This window comes from Gopherus flavomarginatus, chromosome 6, assembly GCF_025201925.1.
Source record: "Gopherus flavomarginatus isolate rGopFla2 chromosome 6, rGopFla2.mat.asm, whole genome shotgun sequence".
In the NCBI taxonomy this organism is placed as follows: Eukaryota; Metazoa; Chordata; order Testudines; family Testudinidae; genus Gopherus; species Gopherus flavomarginatus.
In genome coordinates, this window is record NC_066622.1 from 9,697,320 (window position 1) to 9,714,406 (window position 17,087).

The window sequence follows — 17,087 nt, forward strand, 5'->3', positions numbered from 1 at the left end:
GCTTTTCTAAACTTGGAACATGTCTCAGTAATGTCACACATTAGAATGTTATAACTTTACATACAGCGTTACCACACACCTTTAACCAGGACAATAATAATCAGCAAATTGTGAGTTTTCAGATGATATCTCAAGGCATAGTTTGTACAAAATGATAGCCTTGAGAAAAGGATAGACATAGGGCTACAGACTGTCACAGTGACTATTTGCAGCATTAGTCCCATATTTATGTTCACTGAGAGAAGATGAGGGGATCCCAATTCTATCCCTTCCAGCTCTTCTTTGTAAAGAATAAGGGATGAGTGAAGATGAGATCAGGGTCTTGGATACTACAGTGATGGGCACAGGTGACGTTTATCTTTCCTCTCAGAGGGAGAGGAGGTGATGGAGAAGCCATGGGGCCTTTCTGATCTCTTCATGGTAAAACTGGTGCCTGTGTTTGCACAGAAATGGAGGTGTTCCAAACCCCAGTTAGAGAGCCCCTGCAGTGTGACTGCTTCTGCAGGTAATGTGCCATAGTCCTGAGTGCTAAATAAACAAGATCTAAATATTTTAACCCAGTTAATCCTGAACTCTCACACCAAGGTTTTGTGATCAAGTCCTTGCAGGATTTATAGGTTATAAACTAAATCCCTGCCTCTGCCTTTTCTCACAGTAACTAAAGCAGATGTGAACTTCAGAGTCCAATGAAATCTTTTCTGGCTTTCATTTCTGTTTATATGATTCAGGAGTTGGCAATCTTTCCTCAGCAAATATACCCCTAACTCTGAATAGAAATAGTCCTTCAAGGGTGATACTGTCAGCAACCAGAGAGGATTAAGTGTCTAGTAAATACTTTTGGTCAATTTGGCTGCTTTTTAAAAATGTCAGTAGGTGCATGCATTTTGAAGAAGGTTAAGGAGAGATGTTCCTGCTCCATATCTGCTTCACCCTGTGTAGGCCTGAGCAGGATGTTAAGAAAAGACTGAAATCTGAGGTCTTTACATTTTGCTAAAACTCGATGAAACTGAATCAGTACTATGACACAACTGTTAAACGCAGTATTTTTTTGCTTGAAATCAAGCCAGTTTTTGAGCTGAAACAGGAATATTTTTAAAATGTATTTTTTGTAATGATCAGTTTTTGCTCTTCACTGTGTTCTAAAGATCAGGCGTTCTAATATGTAAACTCACATTTCACACATGCTCCGAAACTGATCCGTTTGTTTTGTTCTGCAGGAGTCCCAGAATGAAACCGGGCAATTATTTACATGCAACCTTATTTCTGCTATATCGATGAGTGAGTGAGTGTTCATTGTATTGACTCCAGGGTATCCATTCATAAACCATTTATCTTCTTGGTGTTTACCAGAAACATAATGCAGAAACCTTGCTTTCATACATTTATTTAAAATGTGATGTGGCTTAATTAATTAAATGAAATATCTGGCTTAAAAGATAATTTAGAACATAAGAATGGCCACGCTGGGTCGGACCAAAGGTTAATCTAGCCCAGTATCCTTTCTTCTGACAGTGGCCAATGCCAGGTGCTTCAGAGGGAATAAACAGAGCAAGTAATCAGGTGATCCATCCCATGTTGCCCATTCCCAGCTTCTGGGAAGTAGAGGCTAGGGACACCATCCTTGTCAAACCTGGCTAATAGTCCTTGATGCACCTTATCCTCCATGAACTTACCTAGTTCTTTTTTGAACCCTGTGGTACTGGTAGTCTTGGCCTTCACAACATCCTCTGGCATTTTTTTTTTAATTGGATGTAGTAGTCTGCAGAGTTAATTTAATACCTTTTTTTTCCTTATGTGCATGTGGCTAGACAAATTCAGATGAAGTAAAGAGCAGAGTTTTAAATTAGGATAATTAAATATTATCTAGGGTTGTGGTGGGTTCTCTGTTACTAGTAGCCTTTAAATCAAGACAAGATGGCTTTCTAAAATATATGCCATAGTTCAAACAGAAGCTATGGATTTGATGCAGAAATTATTGAGTGAGGGTTTTTTGAGTTGTATTTATGCAAGAAGTCATCTCATCATCAGGGTAGATAATCATAATGGTCCCCTCTGGCCTTGAGAGAGATGATTTATATGTTAGCATGGTGTTAGGCAACATGGCTAATTGTATACTTTACCTGTATTTCTCTAAATGCACAGAGTCTTCTGCTAACACAAGAGATCCAATCAAACTTCCACGGAAGTATATGAGAGCCTCTCCACTGAACTCAATGGTTAAAGCTAATTCTCAAAGTCTACTTGTTTTTGCTTGCTGTCTGCCAATGCCCTCTTCTCTAGGGCAGTTTCCTCCTTTTTCACTTCCTTATTGCCTCCGTAGAAGAAGAATCAGAATTTCCAATTTCAGACTTCTTAGCTTTATTGATTAACATGTCTTCCTTTCATTGCTCTTTTCCCCTATAAAGCACCATGTAAGTTTATGGTATGGTCTAAATAAATAATAAGCATTAAAATGATACCAAAAATATGTTTCCGGCCCTATGCCTGCCCCTTAGCTAACTTTTGGGGTTTTACAATCACATTTCTGAATTTTTTTAAAAATGTGTTTTCTCTTCCTTATTGCTGCATGAAAGACGCACACAAATGGGATACAAATTGACTGTAGGAGAAACAGTAAAGCTGATTAAACAAATTGCTGCTAAATACTTAAAGCAAGTGAAAAGCGTCATGAAAGTTTTCCTTCATTCTCCTCCAGTTTATAGCAATTAACCTGCAGGAAAAATAAGTTAAAGGGAAAAAGTTGCACACTCAAGTTACATTTAAGTTGATAGTGTCCTTTTTACTGACACCTGGAGACGAGTAGACACTCCAGAGACCTTGACCTGATTGTGTGTTACCACTGGGGTTTCTTTTTTTTCTTTTTCTAATGTCATAAAGTAATGGCTAAAGGAAGGAGATCTCCCCAAGGAATATCCCCAAAGAAGGAGTACTCCCCAGCTGGCATAGAGCTGGCCGAACAATATACTCAACACTCTCATGGTCCCCTTACAACCTTGACCTGTTGTACAAGGGGAAGGAGGGGGTGTGTGGCCAGCTAGCATTTCATGGCTGCCCACAGGTGCAAGGAGACTATCGGCAGTCCAAGGTAAATTAGAGTAGTGTGCAGCTGCTGTAATCTCCATGGGGCGCTGACGTATGCCCACAACGGCATCATGGCTAACCACGTTTGCTGCGCATTCCCCTCCGCTGCACTCTTTGCAATGGGCATAGGAATGGAAGGACTCAGATACAGGGCTTCAGAATTAGCTGAATGGCCAACCCCAAGCCTTCAGAAGCAATGAGTCAGGCCCCCAAAATCATGAGTGGCTTAAAAATATTTTAAAAAACTAATTTGAGGTTACTTTTGTTTGCTTTCTGATTTTAGGTTTTAATCTTGTTATTAAGCTTTTCTTGGCTTCTTGTTCTTTCCTCCCCACCTGCTTTTTTCTTCGTGACCTGTTTGCATAATCGCTTGCCTCCAGGAAGTAGGACTTTAAGAACATACCAAATATCATAGCTAGATTTGGCAATACTAAGTTTGTATGTTGTATAATAAGGATCACTTTGATCTTAGAATTGTCTCTACAAATGCAAGGGCTTGTTTTCTCCATGTATGTAACATGTACTACTGTTAATAAGGTGCACACATTGATGAGAAAGTAGATTTAAAAGTACCGGAGCACAGAATTTGCATTGTGATTTTTCATTATTGTGGTTGTTTGTGGTTCTTTAATCAAGTTTTACATAAGTATTTCCCTTTCTCACTTTTAAAAGTCCTGTTTGTTCAACACAACTGAACCAGGATGTCATGTGTGTAAAGAGATGATGAGATTTAGGGAACCTTTGAATTCTTTAGAAATTATCAAACACGGTTTTAACAAGTTAAGTTAGTAAACACAGAATCCAGGATGAACAGAGGAATTTAGTTCCTGAATTACTACACCACTGTAACAGGTTTCAGAGTGGCAGCCGTGTTTAGTCTGTATCCGCAAAAAGAAGAGGAGTACTTGTGGCACTTTAGAGACTAACAAATTTATTTGAGCATAAGCTTTCGTGGGCTACAGCCCACTTCTTCGGATGCATGGAATGGAACATATATTGAGGAGATGTATATACACATACAGAGAGCATGAAAAGGTGGGAGTTGTCTTACCAACTCTGAGAGGCCAATTAAGTAAGGAAAAAAATTTTTGAAGTGATACTCACACTTCTTTTCAAACTGTCTGTACTGGGCTATCTTGATTATCACTTCAAAAGTTTTTTTCCCTTACTTAATTGGCCTCTCAGAGTTGGTAAGACAACTCCCACCTTTTCATGCTCTCTGTATGTGTATATACAACTCCCACCTTTTCATGCTTTCTGTATGTGTATATACATCTCCTCAATATATGTTCCATTCCGTGCATCCGAAGAATTGGGCTGTAGCCCACGAAAGCTTATGCTCAAATAAATTTGTTAATCTCTAAGGCCTTGGCTACACTGGAGAGTTGCAGTGCTGTAAGCCCACCACCAGTGCTGCAACTTACTCACCGTCCACACTTGCAGGGCACATACAGCGCTGCATCTCCCTGATTGCAGCGCTGGCTGTACTCCTGCTCTGCTTGTGGTATAAGGATTCCAGCGCTGGTGATGCAGCGCTGCTCCGCAAGTGTGGCCACCAAAAGCGCTATAATTGGCCTCCAGGATATTAGGAGGTATCCCAGAATGCCTGTTCAGCCACTCTGCTCATCAGTTCGCACTCTGCTGCCCTGGGCTCAGGTGACCCACCCTTTAAATGCCCCGGGAATTTTAAAAATCCCCTTTCTGTTTGCTCAGCCAGGTGTGGAGTGCAGTCAATCAGTGAATCTTCCAGGTGACCATGCCTCCACGTGGTAAATGAGCCCCAGCATGGAGCAATGTCGAGTTGCTGGACCTCATCAGTGTTTTTGGTGAGGACGCTGTGCAGTCACAGCTGTGCTCCAGCAGTAGGAATTATACCTATGGGCAGATCTCAAGGGCCATGCTGGAAAGGGGCCATGACCGGGACACGGTGCAGTGCAGGGTTAAAGTAAAGGAGCTGCGGTGTGCCTATTGCAAAGCTCGCGAGGGAAACCGCCACTCAGGTGCTGCCCCCACGACCTGCCGTTTTTACAAGGAGCTGGACGCGATACTTGGGGATGACCCCACTGCCAATCCGACGACCACGATGGACACTTCAGAGCGGGGGGGCGGCAGGGGGGTTAGAGGAGGGGGAAGGAGAGGAGGAGGGGGAAGGGGAGGGGGTTGAGGAAACCGAGAGTGAGGGTACTGGGTTGGGGGGAGACACCCCGGAGTCCCAGGAGGCATGCAGCCAGGAGCTCTTCTCAAGCCAGGAGGAAGGTAGCCAGTCGCAGCAGCTGGAACTAGTTGAAGAAGGACAAGCAGAGGAGCGGGTTCCCGGTAAGCAGCTTTTAGTTTCAGGATGCAAATGTTTCGGGAGAGGAGGGGGGGTTATGGCTGCATGCATGCCTAGATGTGGAATAGCCCATCGATGTGGTCTATCACGTCGTGGTAATCGGCCTCGGTAATCTCTTCAAAAGTTTCAGCCAGAGCGTGGGCAATGCACTTGCGCAAGTTTATAGGGAGAGCCACTGTGGTCCTTGTCGCAGTCAGGCTAACGCGTCCACACCACTGTGCTGCGCGGAGTGGAGGGACCATTGCTACACACAGGCAAGCTGCATAGAGGTCAGGGCGGAATCTGCATTGCTGTAGAAGACCCTCCCACTCTTCCTAGGTTACCCGCAGCAGCGAGATATCTTCCAGGATTAACTCCTGTGGAAAGTGTTGGGAGAGTGTTCAGTGTAGATGCCCCCTGCAGCATTTTGCTCTCCCCAAGGCACAGAAACCCCTGCACATCCCTGAAGCTATCATTACTCACCATTTCCTGCCTCCTGTGGGTTAGGTGTGCTCTGTTTGGTATGGGAAAAGTATGCTAAAGTGAAGACTGTTAATTCCTTCACTGTGTGGGAATAACTGGTCTGGGTGAGATTATAAACAGTGCAGCCTGTGTCCTGTTTTAACTGTTTCCCTTTTTGTCTTTTGAACAGTGTCCTTGACTACTGGACTGCCCGTATCATCCACTGGGCAGAGGCTACAAAACCTCGGGAAAAAGCTGCGAAAAATCAAAGAGGACATGCTTAAAGCAGTAATGGATCACTCTGCCAGAGAGAGTAAAAAATTGCAGGGCTGGAGACAAAGGGAAAGCATGCTCCACCAGAGAAACGCAGCGGCTAAGAAGAAAAGCAAAAAGCAGCTGATAAGCATCCTGGCGTGCCAAACGGACTGTATCCAGTCACTTGTAGCCATGCAGGCAGAGCACTACCGTGCCGGCCCCCCCCTCACCCCCCCATCCCAGAGCTCTTTCCCTTGTGCCCCAATGACAGCTCCAAACCCCCTTCCCTAGCATCCAGGTTCTTACCACCACCAGCTGCCCCCAACACCTGTACGTTCACCAACCAGTCCTGAGAACTACGACCCTTACCCTCTGCACTCAACCCCCATCGCCATGCAGTATTTTCATCCTGAAGTGCAGCAGTCATTGCACAGCACTCCGGACAGGACATATTCAAATCTGTGACTGTACAGTTCACCACCCTACCCCCCCTGCCCTTTTAGGTTCCCAAAATGTGTGTCTGTCAAGAAAGTTATTTTCTTTTCAATAAATGAATTCTTGTCTTTGAAAGCAGTCTTTATTATTGCAGAAAGTGAAAGATACCATAGCCCAGGAAAGAAGCATGCACTGCAAATCATTTTAGGAAAAACAGATTCCTACTATTGTAACCACTGCACTTCACTCCCGTGCAAGGCACCAAACATTATTGTTGGTTTTCAGCCTCAAATTCCTCCCTCAAGGCATCGCTAATCCTTGTAACCCTGTGCTGGGCCCCTCTAGTAGCCCTGCTCTCTGGCTATGCAAATTCAGCCTCCAGGCGTTGAACCTCGGAGGTCCATTCCTGACTGAATGTTTCACCCTTCCCTTCATAAATATTATGGAAGGTGCAGCACGTGGATTTAACCGCAGGGATGCTGCTTTCCCCCAAGTCTAGCTTCCCGTACAGAGATCGTCAGCGCCCTTTTAAACAGCCAAAAGCACACTCCACAGTCATTCGGCACCGGCTCAGCCTGTAGTTGAACTGGTCCTTGCTCCTGTCAAGCTTCCCTGTATATGGTTTCATGAGCCAAGGTGTTAACGAGTAAGCGGGGTCTCCAAGGATCACAATGGGCATTTCGACGTCCCCTACTGTGATCTTGCGGTCTGGGAAAAAAGTCCCGGTCTGCATCTTCCTGAACAGGCCACTGTTCCGAAAGATGCGTGCATCATGCACCTTTCCAGGCCAGCCTGTGTTAATGTCAATGAAATGCCAGCGGTGATCCACAAGCGCCTCGAGAACCGTAGAGAAATACCCCTTGCGATTAATGTACTCGGATGCCAGGTGGGGTGGTGCCAGAATAGGAATATGTGTCCCATCTATCGCGCCTCCACAGTTAGGGAAACTCATTTGTGCAAAGCCATCCAGAATGTCCTGCACGTTCCCCAGAGTCATGGTTTTTCTTAGCAGGATGCGATTAATGGCCCTGCAAACTTGCATCGACACTATTCCAATGGTCGACTTTCTCACTCCAAACTGGTTCGCGACCGATCGGTAGCTGTCTGGAGTTGCCAGCTTCCAGATTGCAATAGCCACCCGCTTCTCCACTGGCAGGGCAGCTCTCAATCTCGTGTTCTTGCGCTGCAGGGTGGAGGCGAGCTCCTCACACAGTCCCATGAAAGTGGCTTTTCTCATCCGAAAGTTCTGCAGCCATTGCTCGTCATCCCAGACTTCCATGACGATGTGATCCCACCACTCAGTGCTTGTTTCCCGAGCCCAAAAGCGGCGTTCCACGGTGCTGAGCATTTCCATGAATGCCACAAGCAATTTAGTGTCACACGCATCAGACGACTCGATATCATCGTCGGACTCCTCACTGTCATTTTGGAGCTGAAGGAATAGCTCAACTGCCAAATGTGATGTGCTGGCGACAGTCATCAGCAAAGTCTTCAGCTTGGGCTCCATTTCCCACAGAAATCGCGCTGCACAGAGACTCACGATGGCGCCAAACGTGGATGGAAAAACTGTCACTGCTGGGATGTGAAGCGATGCACCATGGGGCGTTGGGACAGGAAGCAGAATGACCCACACCCTTCCGTCCCCTTCCCATAACCCACGGCGCCAAAATGGGACGAGGTGCTATGTGGGATAGCTGTCCACAATGCACCACTCCCAACAGCGCTGCAAATGCTGCAAATGTGGCCACACTGCAGCGCTTTACCTACATAGCTGTACGAAGACAGCTATAACTCCCAGTGCTGTACAGCTGTAAGTGTAGCCATGGCCTAAGGTGCCACAAGTACTCCTGTTCTTTTTACACCACTGTGAACTTTTTTCCCCCTTGGAGAGGTTCTGATAAATGACAATTAAGTGCAGAAACTGAGAACACTCAACTTGAGTTATTCCTGTTTTTTGTTCAGTGGGGCTGCTCACACGAGTGAGTTTACAGGTCCCAAGAGTCAAGTGATAATTAACATAACTCATTTATTCTTTTAACTAAATGACATGAGGTCAGATGTTTAGGGCCAACCAGTTGTAAAGTTGTAGTGTGGTGAAATTAACAAACGTTTTGTCTACCTCATTGGCGACAAGATTATCTTTCTATTTGTTTACCTAGATAAAGAAGGTAAATTTTACATTACAAAGCTCCTAAACTGTAGAGATTATCAGGGCGGTGTTATCTGCTGGCTGCTCCATTTTACCACCTTTGGCTTTTATTGTAGCGTGTAGTCTGTTTATTGCAAACTTGTTTTTTATCAGTACGTACTGATAACAGGAAAGTAGTGTCTGAATTGCTTTGAAAAGTCTTTAACAAGGTGACTAATAAGACTTTCAAGTGAAAGGCAAATCTTTAAAGCTAATTTATAGCAGATACACTTTTCTTTCACAGGTAAGTTTGTTCTCATGGTGCATGGCTTTGAAAGTTTATTGGAGAATATCAACTAAAGTCAGCTACATTTTTAAAATTATTTTTTGACACCTTGCAATTGCTGGAAAGCTGGAAGTCAATCTTACCTAACAGTTTTTCTCTATTCTGTTTTGGGGATTCTGCCTCTGTCTTTCAAACACAGCTAAAATAGGTTCTGTAACAGTACTAATGGAGTCAACTAATGACATCCGTATAGCTTTGACTACAGTGTTCGTTACAGCTAATATCCTTATCACCAGGAGGACCTGGTTTCCTTTTCTTAAACTTGGAAGGTGGAAATGGTTTACACTTTAAAGAAAATATATATTTAAAGGCCCTGTCTTCCCCCACACAGGCTGCATTTGCCTAAGGAGCAGTAAATTCCAAGCTTTCACACGCAATGTTTCAATAAGTTGTTCTACCGGATAACAGAGTTTGTCCCATGGTGGAAGCAAGAAGGGGTTCATCTCCCAGAAGCCAGCAGAAATAGAGATCACTTACTGTTGCTGTCCCGCCTGGGCCCATCTGCTTCTCCGGGCCCCTTTGGTCTCCTGAGGAGCTCAGTTCCTATGAAAGTCCTGGTTGCTAGGGGATCCTTTGCCAGCCGGTGCTCTCCAACTGCAGAGTGAGTGAGCATTAGTGCTTGTGTGGCCAGGCCATTAGTTTGTGAAGGGGATAGCTGCTTTCGGTAGCATCTCTTATCTCTCTCTCCCCACTCCTCCCCCAATATCTGGCTAAAGTTTCATTAAGTCAGTGGACCTACGAGCAGTATAGTGACTTTTGTGTATAGGTGTTTGTGGGATTGGACCCTAATGCTACAAACCATGCTTTATTTCTTCAAATCATGGCACAGCATGTGTATCTACTGTTCTGGGATGATCTGATCAAATACTTCGTGTGCAGTAGTTTAACATGTTGTTGGTAAGAAATAAGTATATCACACCTTGTGGAACCCTGATTCTGAATTTCTTCCCATTCACTTTTAAATGAGGCTTTTCATTTTACTGTGACAAGCAGCTCTTTCCCCCAGGTAGGTGCTGGATTAAACAGGTCTGTTGGTGCACACAGACGCTAGGGCACCATTCTGGCACAGAACTCTGCTTGGATTGGAGTTGCCAGGGTCTTATCTGGAGCCACCCCTAGTGACATATCCACTGCCAGAACTTAGTTTGACTTTCACTCTTCTCCAAGGGCTTGCAGAAGACCTTAAAGAGGTGGAGAGGGGGGGAAGATGGAAGCTCTTAGAGTTCAGATGTTCATGCCATGCTCCTTTGAAAGCTTCTATCTGTAAGTGAGACTTTATTTCAGAAACAGCACTCTGAACAAACTGTCTGATTGATTGTGATGGAGGTTTTGTTCTGAGAGTTAAAAATACTGTGCTTGTTAACATGTCCTTGTCACCTCGCTTGAAGCTACAACAGCTGTGTCTGACTGGCTAAGACAGCGTTGGCAGCTTTCGGTAGGGGGAACCTAGAAATGCTTTAATTTGTTTTTAATGACTTTTGAAATTGTTAAACAAAACTTGGTGGTTGGGCTAAAGCAGGGTTCGATATAGGGTATAAATGTATTGTGTGGGTTGGGATAACATGATTAATTGTGTTTCTGATTTATTATACTGATTTTATTATACTAACACTCATTTCTTAATGCATCTGAACAGAGATATACATGTATGGCAAATCTTCCTTTCCTGAAAATCTTGGTGTGGTTTTTTTTTTTTGTTTTGTGTACTGACATCTCCTGGTTAAACTGAAGTATATAACAGATATCAATATTACATGATTTTATAGTGATTATTTTTACCCAGTATATTTGAAAGTCTCCTTTATGTATTTTGAACTTATAATTATCCTCTGAGCTTTTAACATACAAACTGAAAAATCCTTTATTACTGTGACCTTTGCAACTTCTAGATATTGCCTCTTTACATTTACCCTGCTTAGAGATATGGTGATAAAGCTTTCTAAACAATACTGAAAGCTGTGTCCCCAAGTGAATAGGCATTCAAGCAAATCAACTTATGGCATTTTATTAAGTCAAGACTCATGCAAAAGCCACTGCCAAAGCTTAATAATTATTTACTGAATGCTCTCAGGTCATGAGAGAGGTTTTCATTAAGATGGAAAAGCATTATGTTCAACAGCTTGTGAAGGTGTGTTCTAAAGACTGGCAGAAAAAAATGGAAAAATACTAAGTAGTACACAACTATTTAGTAGAATGTTTAATTAAAAAAATCCATACTTTACTGGATAAGTCCATCTGTTGTTTCAACAGTTAATTGCTTATTTGTGAGACTCTTTTTTGTCTCTTTATAAAAACTCATTTTGATTCACCTGCAGATTTTTTTTCCCCTCCCCAAACTGGCTTTTTGAAAGATTCTTTAATCCTGCACCTGCTGACAAAACACCCAGGTGCATCCACTGTAGAACACACCAGTTTTGCTGCATACTGTACTGAGAGTACGTCCAACTGTTTGATGGACTTTAAATGGTGTAGTTGGAGGAGAGCAGCTCAGAGCAAATGTAGTTTGAGATGAACACAGAAAACATTGGGGGAGGGACAAAGGGGTAGGGAGGAGGATGTGTTCCTATCAGTAGCGAAGCAAGGGCAATAGCAGGCAGCCTATCTCATGAACATGTCATTTTCAAATGTGGAAAATGTCTGTTTCCTGCATCAAAGCAGCAGGAAATGTATGGTGTGGGGACCTATATCAGCCATTATAAGAGTAATTTTATCAGTTTTACTGCCCTGTCCTTGGCAGGAAAGGACGTAGCAGCGTGCCAAGACTCCCCCCCCCCCCCATTGGTACTTTAAGCCATGGCAGCCAATAGAATTGCGGAGTGAAGTGTCACTATAACCCACAATCAATTATTAAGTTTTAGGAATGAAGTACAAAGTGCTACAGGGAACCTTGTAGTAATTTGTTATGTACAAAATCACTCTCCTAACAATCTTTTCTCTCTTATTATAACTTTTATAATGTGCTTCGTTATCTTTTTTTCATGGGATAGCCTTCAGCCTTCAAAATCCACTGGCATTTAAGATGCAATCAGAAGCTTCACTGTTATCAATAGAGTAGGGAAGTGTGTGTGTGTGTGTGTGTGTGTGTGTGTGTGTGTGTGTGTGTGTGTGTGTGTGTGAGAGAGAGAGAAGGGGCGTTGATGCGAGTATAGGTTATGTCGTGCAAAGTCGGTCTGAAATCTTAATTCTGGATTTTTTTCCTCTATGTAGAGAGACTGAAACCTGAATCAATACAAATTAATTTGTGGTGCTGAAGTTTTTAATTAATCAAAAACAGAATATCAGAGCCACATGAATGGGAAAGGTTTTATCAGTTCTCTTCTGATAACACCTCTGGCTCAAACAAAATAAAACAAAAATTTCCAGTTTAAAATGAATGTTTTAAATTGAGATCAAGGTAGAAATAACAATGTGAATATCCACTTGTGTTCCTAGTCAGTACAGAACATAAGGCACTCTCTGTATAAGGCTATGGCTACACTTGAAATTTCAAAGCACTGCCGCGGCAGCGCTTTGAAGTGTGAGTGTAGGTGGAGCGCCAGTGCTGGGAGAGAGCTCTCCCAGCGCTGCACGTAAACCACGTAAGAGCTCTCCCAGCGCTGCACGTAAACCTTACGGGTGTAGCTTGCAGCGCTGGGAGCCGTGCTCCCAGCGCTGCGGCACTGATTACACTGAGGCTTTACAGCGCTGTATCTTGCAGCGCTCAGGGGGGTGTTTTTTCACACCCCTGAGCGCGAAAGTTGCAGCGCTGTAAAGTGCCAGTGTAGCCATGGCCTAAGTCAGTGTGGACCAGCTAAATGGAAGACCTTAAATGCAAGTTTTTCTAACTGTGCATTCTCTCTTACCTCTGGGCCTCATAAGGACACAGATCTCAGTAGATTTCTTGGAATGTTTAATCTTTGTGCTTAACCATCTCTGTTGCTTCTGTTGGCTTGATATTTTTGTACACAAAGTTTTGGCTAGGCTAATTTCTTACTTAAACCTTTAAGGCTGGACTGCTTTTAAGTCATCACAGGAGCATAGGGTGGCAAGTGGCCTCGCTTTTTTGTGTTTGCTCTCACTCCAACTTAAATAGTTGAGCTTTAGTAAGATTTTTCTCAGATACTTGGGTCTCTTGAAAGCCCTATCATCGTTGTTCAGGGTTATAAAGGAGTAACAACTTCCTGGTAAGCAAGTTTTATCGGATCTTTGTCCCCGAATGGCCTAATGGTAAGTCTAGTAACCTATGCTAATTTTCTGAACTGTTGCCCTCTGCAGTCGTCTTCTCCTTTGGTAGAGTAATGTGGCAGGGATCACGTTTTAGCATTTTTAATACCTTCATTGAAAGCTCTACCCCTTCTTTTACCCAGAAGAGTGTGGAGTAACGTTTCAGGATGGAAATATACTAATCTCATTTTGTGGCCTTGTCATTACCTCTTTTCTACGTAGATCTCTTAAGGTTCACATGTCTTTGTTTCTATCAATCAGTTGCTTATTTGAAGTACTGTGGACTTCTGGAAGCTCAAGAGCTAGCCCCAAATTAGCTAGCCAGTCTGGAGCTATTTACAAAACAGAGTATTGTGCAGAATAATGATTTTATTATCTGCATTTCAAACACATCCATTTCTTGGACGCTGTGGCAAGAATAGGTTGTTTTCTAATTCCTTGGCTTAAAACATCTTAAGCCATGTTGATCTGAACTTTAAATAGGAAGGGATATTGTAAATTTAATCCTTGCAGGGACTAGGGGGAGCCCTTCCAAAACTTATGCACTCTAGCTCTTTTGACATAAAACCCTCTGCTTGCTTGGCTTTGAGTTCAATTACAAACTCAAAACTCTATACCTGTTTGCCTAGTGCAGGAGTCGGCAACCTTTCAGAAGTGATGTGCCGAGTCTTCATTTATTCGCTCTAATTTAAGGTTTCGCGTGTCAGTAATACATTTTAATGTTTTTAGAAGGTCTCTTTCTATAAGTCTATATTATATAACTAAACTATTGTTGCATGTAAAGTAAATAAGGTTTTTAAAATGTTTAAGAAGCTTCATTTAAAATTAAATTAAATTTAAAATGCAGAGCCCAGTGGCCAGGACCCACTGAAAATCAGCTCGTGTGCCGCCTTAGGCATGTGTGCCATAGATTGCCTACCCCTGGCCTAGTGGTTCAAGAAAACTAGTGGACCTGTTTTGAGCTCTGAACCATCCTAGATTGATATTGTATGGGTGGGTTCCACCCAAACAGCCTACCATTTCAACCTGGAAAAGGGTAAGAACTTGGTGCTGTGTAGGGGGAGGGCAGATCCAGAGCTAAACATAAGTATTAGTGTGTGAAACAAGTACGAGGGGACAAATTACAGCGTTCCTGTGAATTTAAACCACTGTGTTTCATACAGCTCTGCTTCAGATAGTTCAAAGGCTCAGCAAAACAAATGAAAAAAGGAACAGTGAAGAAAGGGTTTGGGCTTGTCACTTTTCTCACTAGTCAAAAATTGTGGGACAAACTGGAAAACAAAGGCGTGTTACCTTAATTTATCACTTTTACCACATTCACTAGATAAAAATAAAGATTGTTTAGGGACTTTAGTTGATTGCTCCCATTTTCCACAAGTCATCCAGAGGTGATGGCTGCAGCTTGGATCTCCTATACTGTCAAAATTGTTGAATGGCTGTTACATCTGTGAAGGACGTCCTTACATTTCTTGACCGTGTCTTGGGGAGTTATATTAAATGTTTGGATTGCCATGTAGATGCTTTGGGTTATCGGTTGTGTGCCACTCTAGGCAAAAGACATAGGAGGTTTTATTTCCCATAAACACGGAATACTGACTGAAAATGAGGACCTTATTTTTCAAGAGCTTAGATTGAGTTGTTTGTTTGTATTTCTGTAGCGCTAAGGATGCCTAGTCATGGACCAGGACCCTATTGTGCTAAGTGCTGTACAAATGCAAAGCAATAAGAATGTCAATCCATATTTCTTTGAAACATTATTACTGTGTGTCTTCTTCAGAAAAAGCTTTTAGATAGAGACATGGTTGAGTAAAACTTAGCCCATAATTTAGGTTTGTAACAATAGTTTTTTAAATCTAAGGTCGACAGGAATATTTCATAACTCTTTATTAGAAATTTCTTTGGAAATGTTTTAAACAAAAGAATCCAACCTAAATTAGTCTTTGCAACCAAGACCGTTCAAAATTCTGTTGACACTTAAGAAGCTGCAAGCCAAATTGACTGACTAGAAACTGTCTAGTCTATTTTTTTTTTGTTTTGTTTGAGCTGAGACACATATAAAGACCTAAACCAACTACATAAATAGTGAAAGGTAAATTAGGTTCTGAAAATGTTTGGTTTTAATAATCTGATGTTAGTAACATAGTAAAGGAATTTGGGTTTTTAGAATAATGTAATTTAAAAAAAAAAAGGTCAGTGTCCTTTTTTATATAATATTGATCATCTACATTATGGGTAACATGTATAGTCATTCAGATCTTCCAGCCATCCATAGAGACAGAAAACACAATTTGGACTGTATTCATTAAACTGTAATCAGTAATTTCTCTAGGGCTCAAAATAGCAAATAAAAGTCAGGCAGTTTATGGTTCATCAAAGTAGCTTGTGGTGATCATAAATGTATTTGTTGTACAAACCCATCTACTTGTGTTCCATGCTGAAGTACACTTGTTAGAATATTGATAACCAATTTAATGATTTGTCAGTTTAAAAGATGGGTCTGTTGGTCAGTTTCAGTAGGTGGAATTTAATGACATCACCTCCTGCATTTGTAGAAAGATCCTGAATCTTATGGTTTATCAAAATAACATTTACTTTGGGTACGTCTACACTACGGGATTATTCCGATTTTACATAAACCGGTTTTGTAAAACAGATTGTATAAAGTCGAGTGCATGCGGCCACACTAGGCACATTAATTCGGCGGTGTGCGTCCATGGTCCGAGGCTAGCGTCGATTTTCTGGAGCGTTGCAATGTGGGTAGCTATCCCGTAGCTATCCCATAGTTCCCGCAGTCTCCCCCACCCCTTGGAATTCTGGGTTGAGATCCCAGTGCCTGATGGGACAAAAATCATTGTCGCGAGTGATTCTGGGTACAGCCTCACCCCTCCCTCTGTGAAAGCAGCAGACAACTGTTTCGCACCTTTTTTCCTGGGTGAACTGTGCAGACGCCATAGCATGGCAAGCATGGACCCTGCTGAGTTCAATACCGCAATCGTGGACATTGTAAACACCTCGCGCATTCTCGTGCAGTCTATGCTGAACCAGGACCTGCAAAGCCAGACGAGGAGGAGGAGGCGGCGGCTACAGCAGCGCGGCGACGAGAGTGATGAGGACATGGACACAGAATTCTCTCAAACCGTGGGCCCCTGCGCTTTGGAGATCCTGCTGGTAACGGGGCAGGTTCTAGCCATTGAACGCCGATTTGGGGCCCGGGAAACAAGCACAAACTGGTGGGACCGCATAGTTTTGCAGGTGTGGGACGATTCACCGTGGCTGCGAAACTTTCGCATATGTAAGAGCACTTTCATGGAACTTTGTGACTTGCTTTCCCCTGCCCTGAAACGCCAGAATACCAAGATGAGAGCAGCCCTCACAGTGGAGAAGTGAGTGGCAATAGCCCTCTGGAAGCTTGCAACGCCAGACAGCTACCGGTCAGTCAGGAATCAATTTGGAGTGGGCAAATCTACTGTGGGGGCTGCTATGATGCAAGCAGCCAAAGCAATCATTAAGCTGCTGCTGATGCGAAAGGTTGTGACTCTGGGAAACCTGCAGGTCATAGTGGATGGCTTTGCTGCAATGGGATTCCCTCACTGTGGGGGGGCGATAGATGGAACCCATATCCCTATCTTGGCACCGGAGCACCAGGGCACCCAGTACGTAAACCGCAAGGGGTACTTTTCAATGGTGCTGCAAGCACTAGTGGTTCACAAGGGATATTTCACCAACATCCACGTGGGATGGCCAGGAAGGGTTCATGACGCTCGCGTCTTCAGGAACACAACTCTATTTAAACGGCTGCAGCAAGGGAATTACTTCCCAGACCAGAAAATAACAGTTGGGGATGTTGAAATGCCTGTAGTTATCCT

At 43.1% G+C, this 17,087-nt stretch overlaps 1 protein-coding gene across 22 annotated transcripts in view; it reads left to right on the forward strand.

The window, feature by feature from the left end:
- The window catches only part of MITF (melanocyte inducing transcription factor), a 183,009-nt gene that overhangs the window by 92,751 nt on the left and 73,171 nt on the right, over positions 1 to 17,087 (forward strand). For 6 of the 22 annotated variants that reach the window (XM_050957420.1, XM_050957422.1, XM_050957429.1 and 3 more), the window contains one exon: positions 1,218 to 1,282. The exons of 12 other annotated variants lie outside the window; for them this stretch is intronic. In XM_050957420.1, coding sequence (XP_050813377.1) covers positions 1,218 to 1,282 — 65 coding nt within the window. Of the gene's footprint in view, positions 1 to 1,217; positions 1,283 to 10,104; positions 10,282 to 17,087 lie in introns of those variants that run through there. 4 more of the 22 variants (XM_050957436.1, XM_050957435.1, XM_050957432.1 and 1 more) reach the window with 3 other exon arrangements.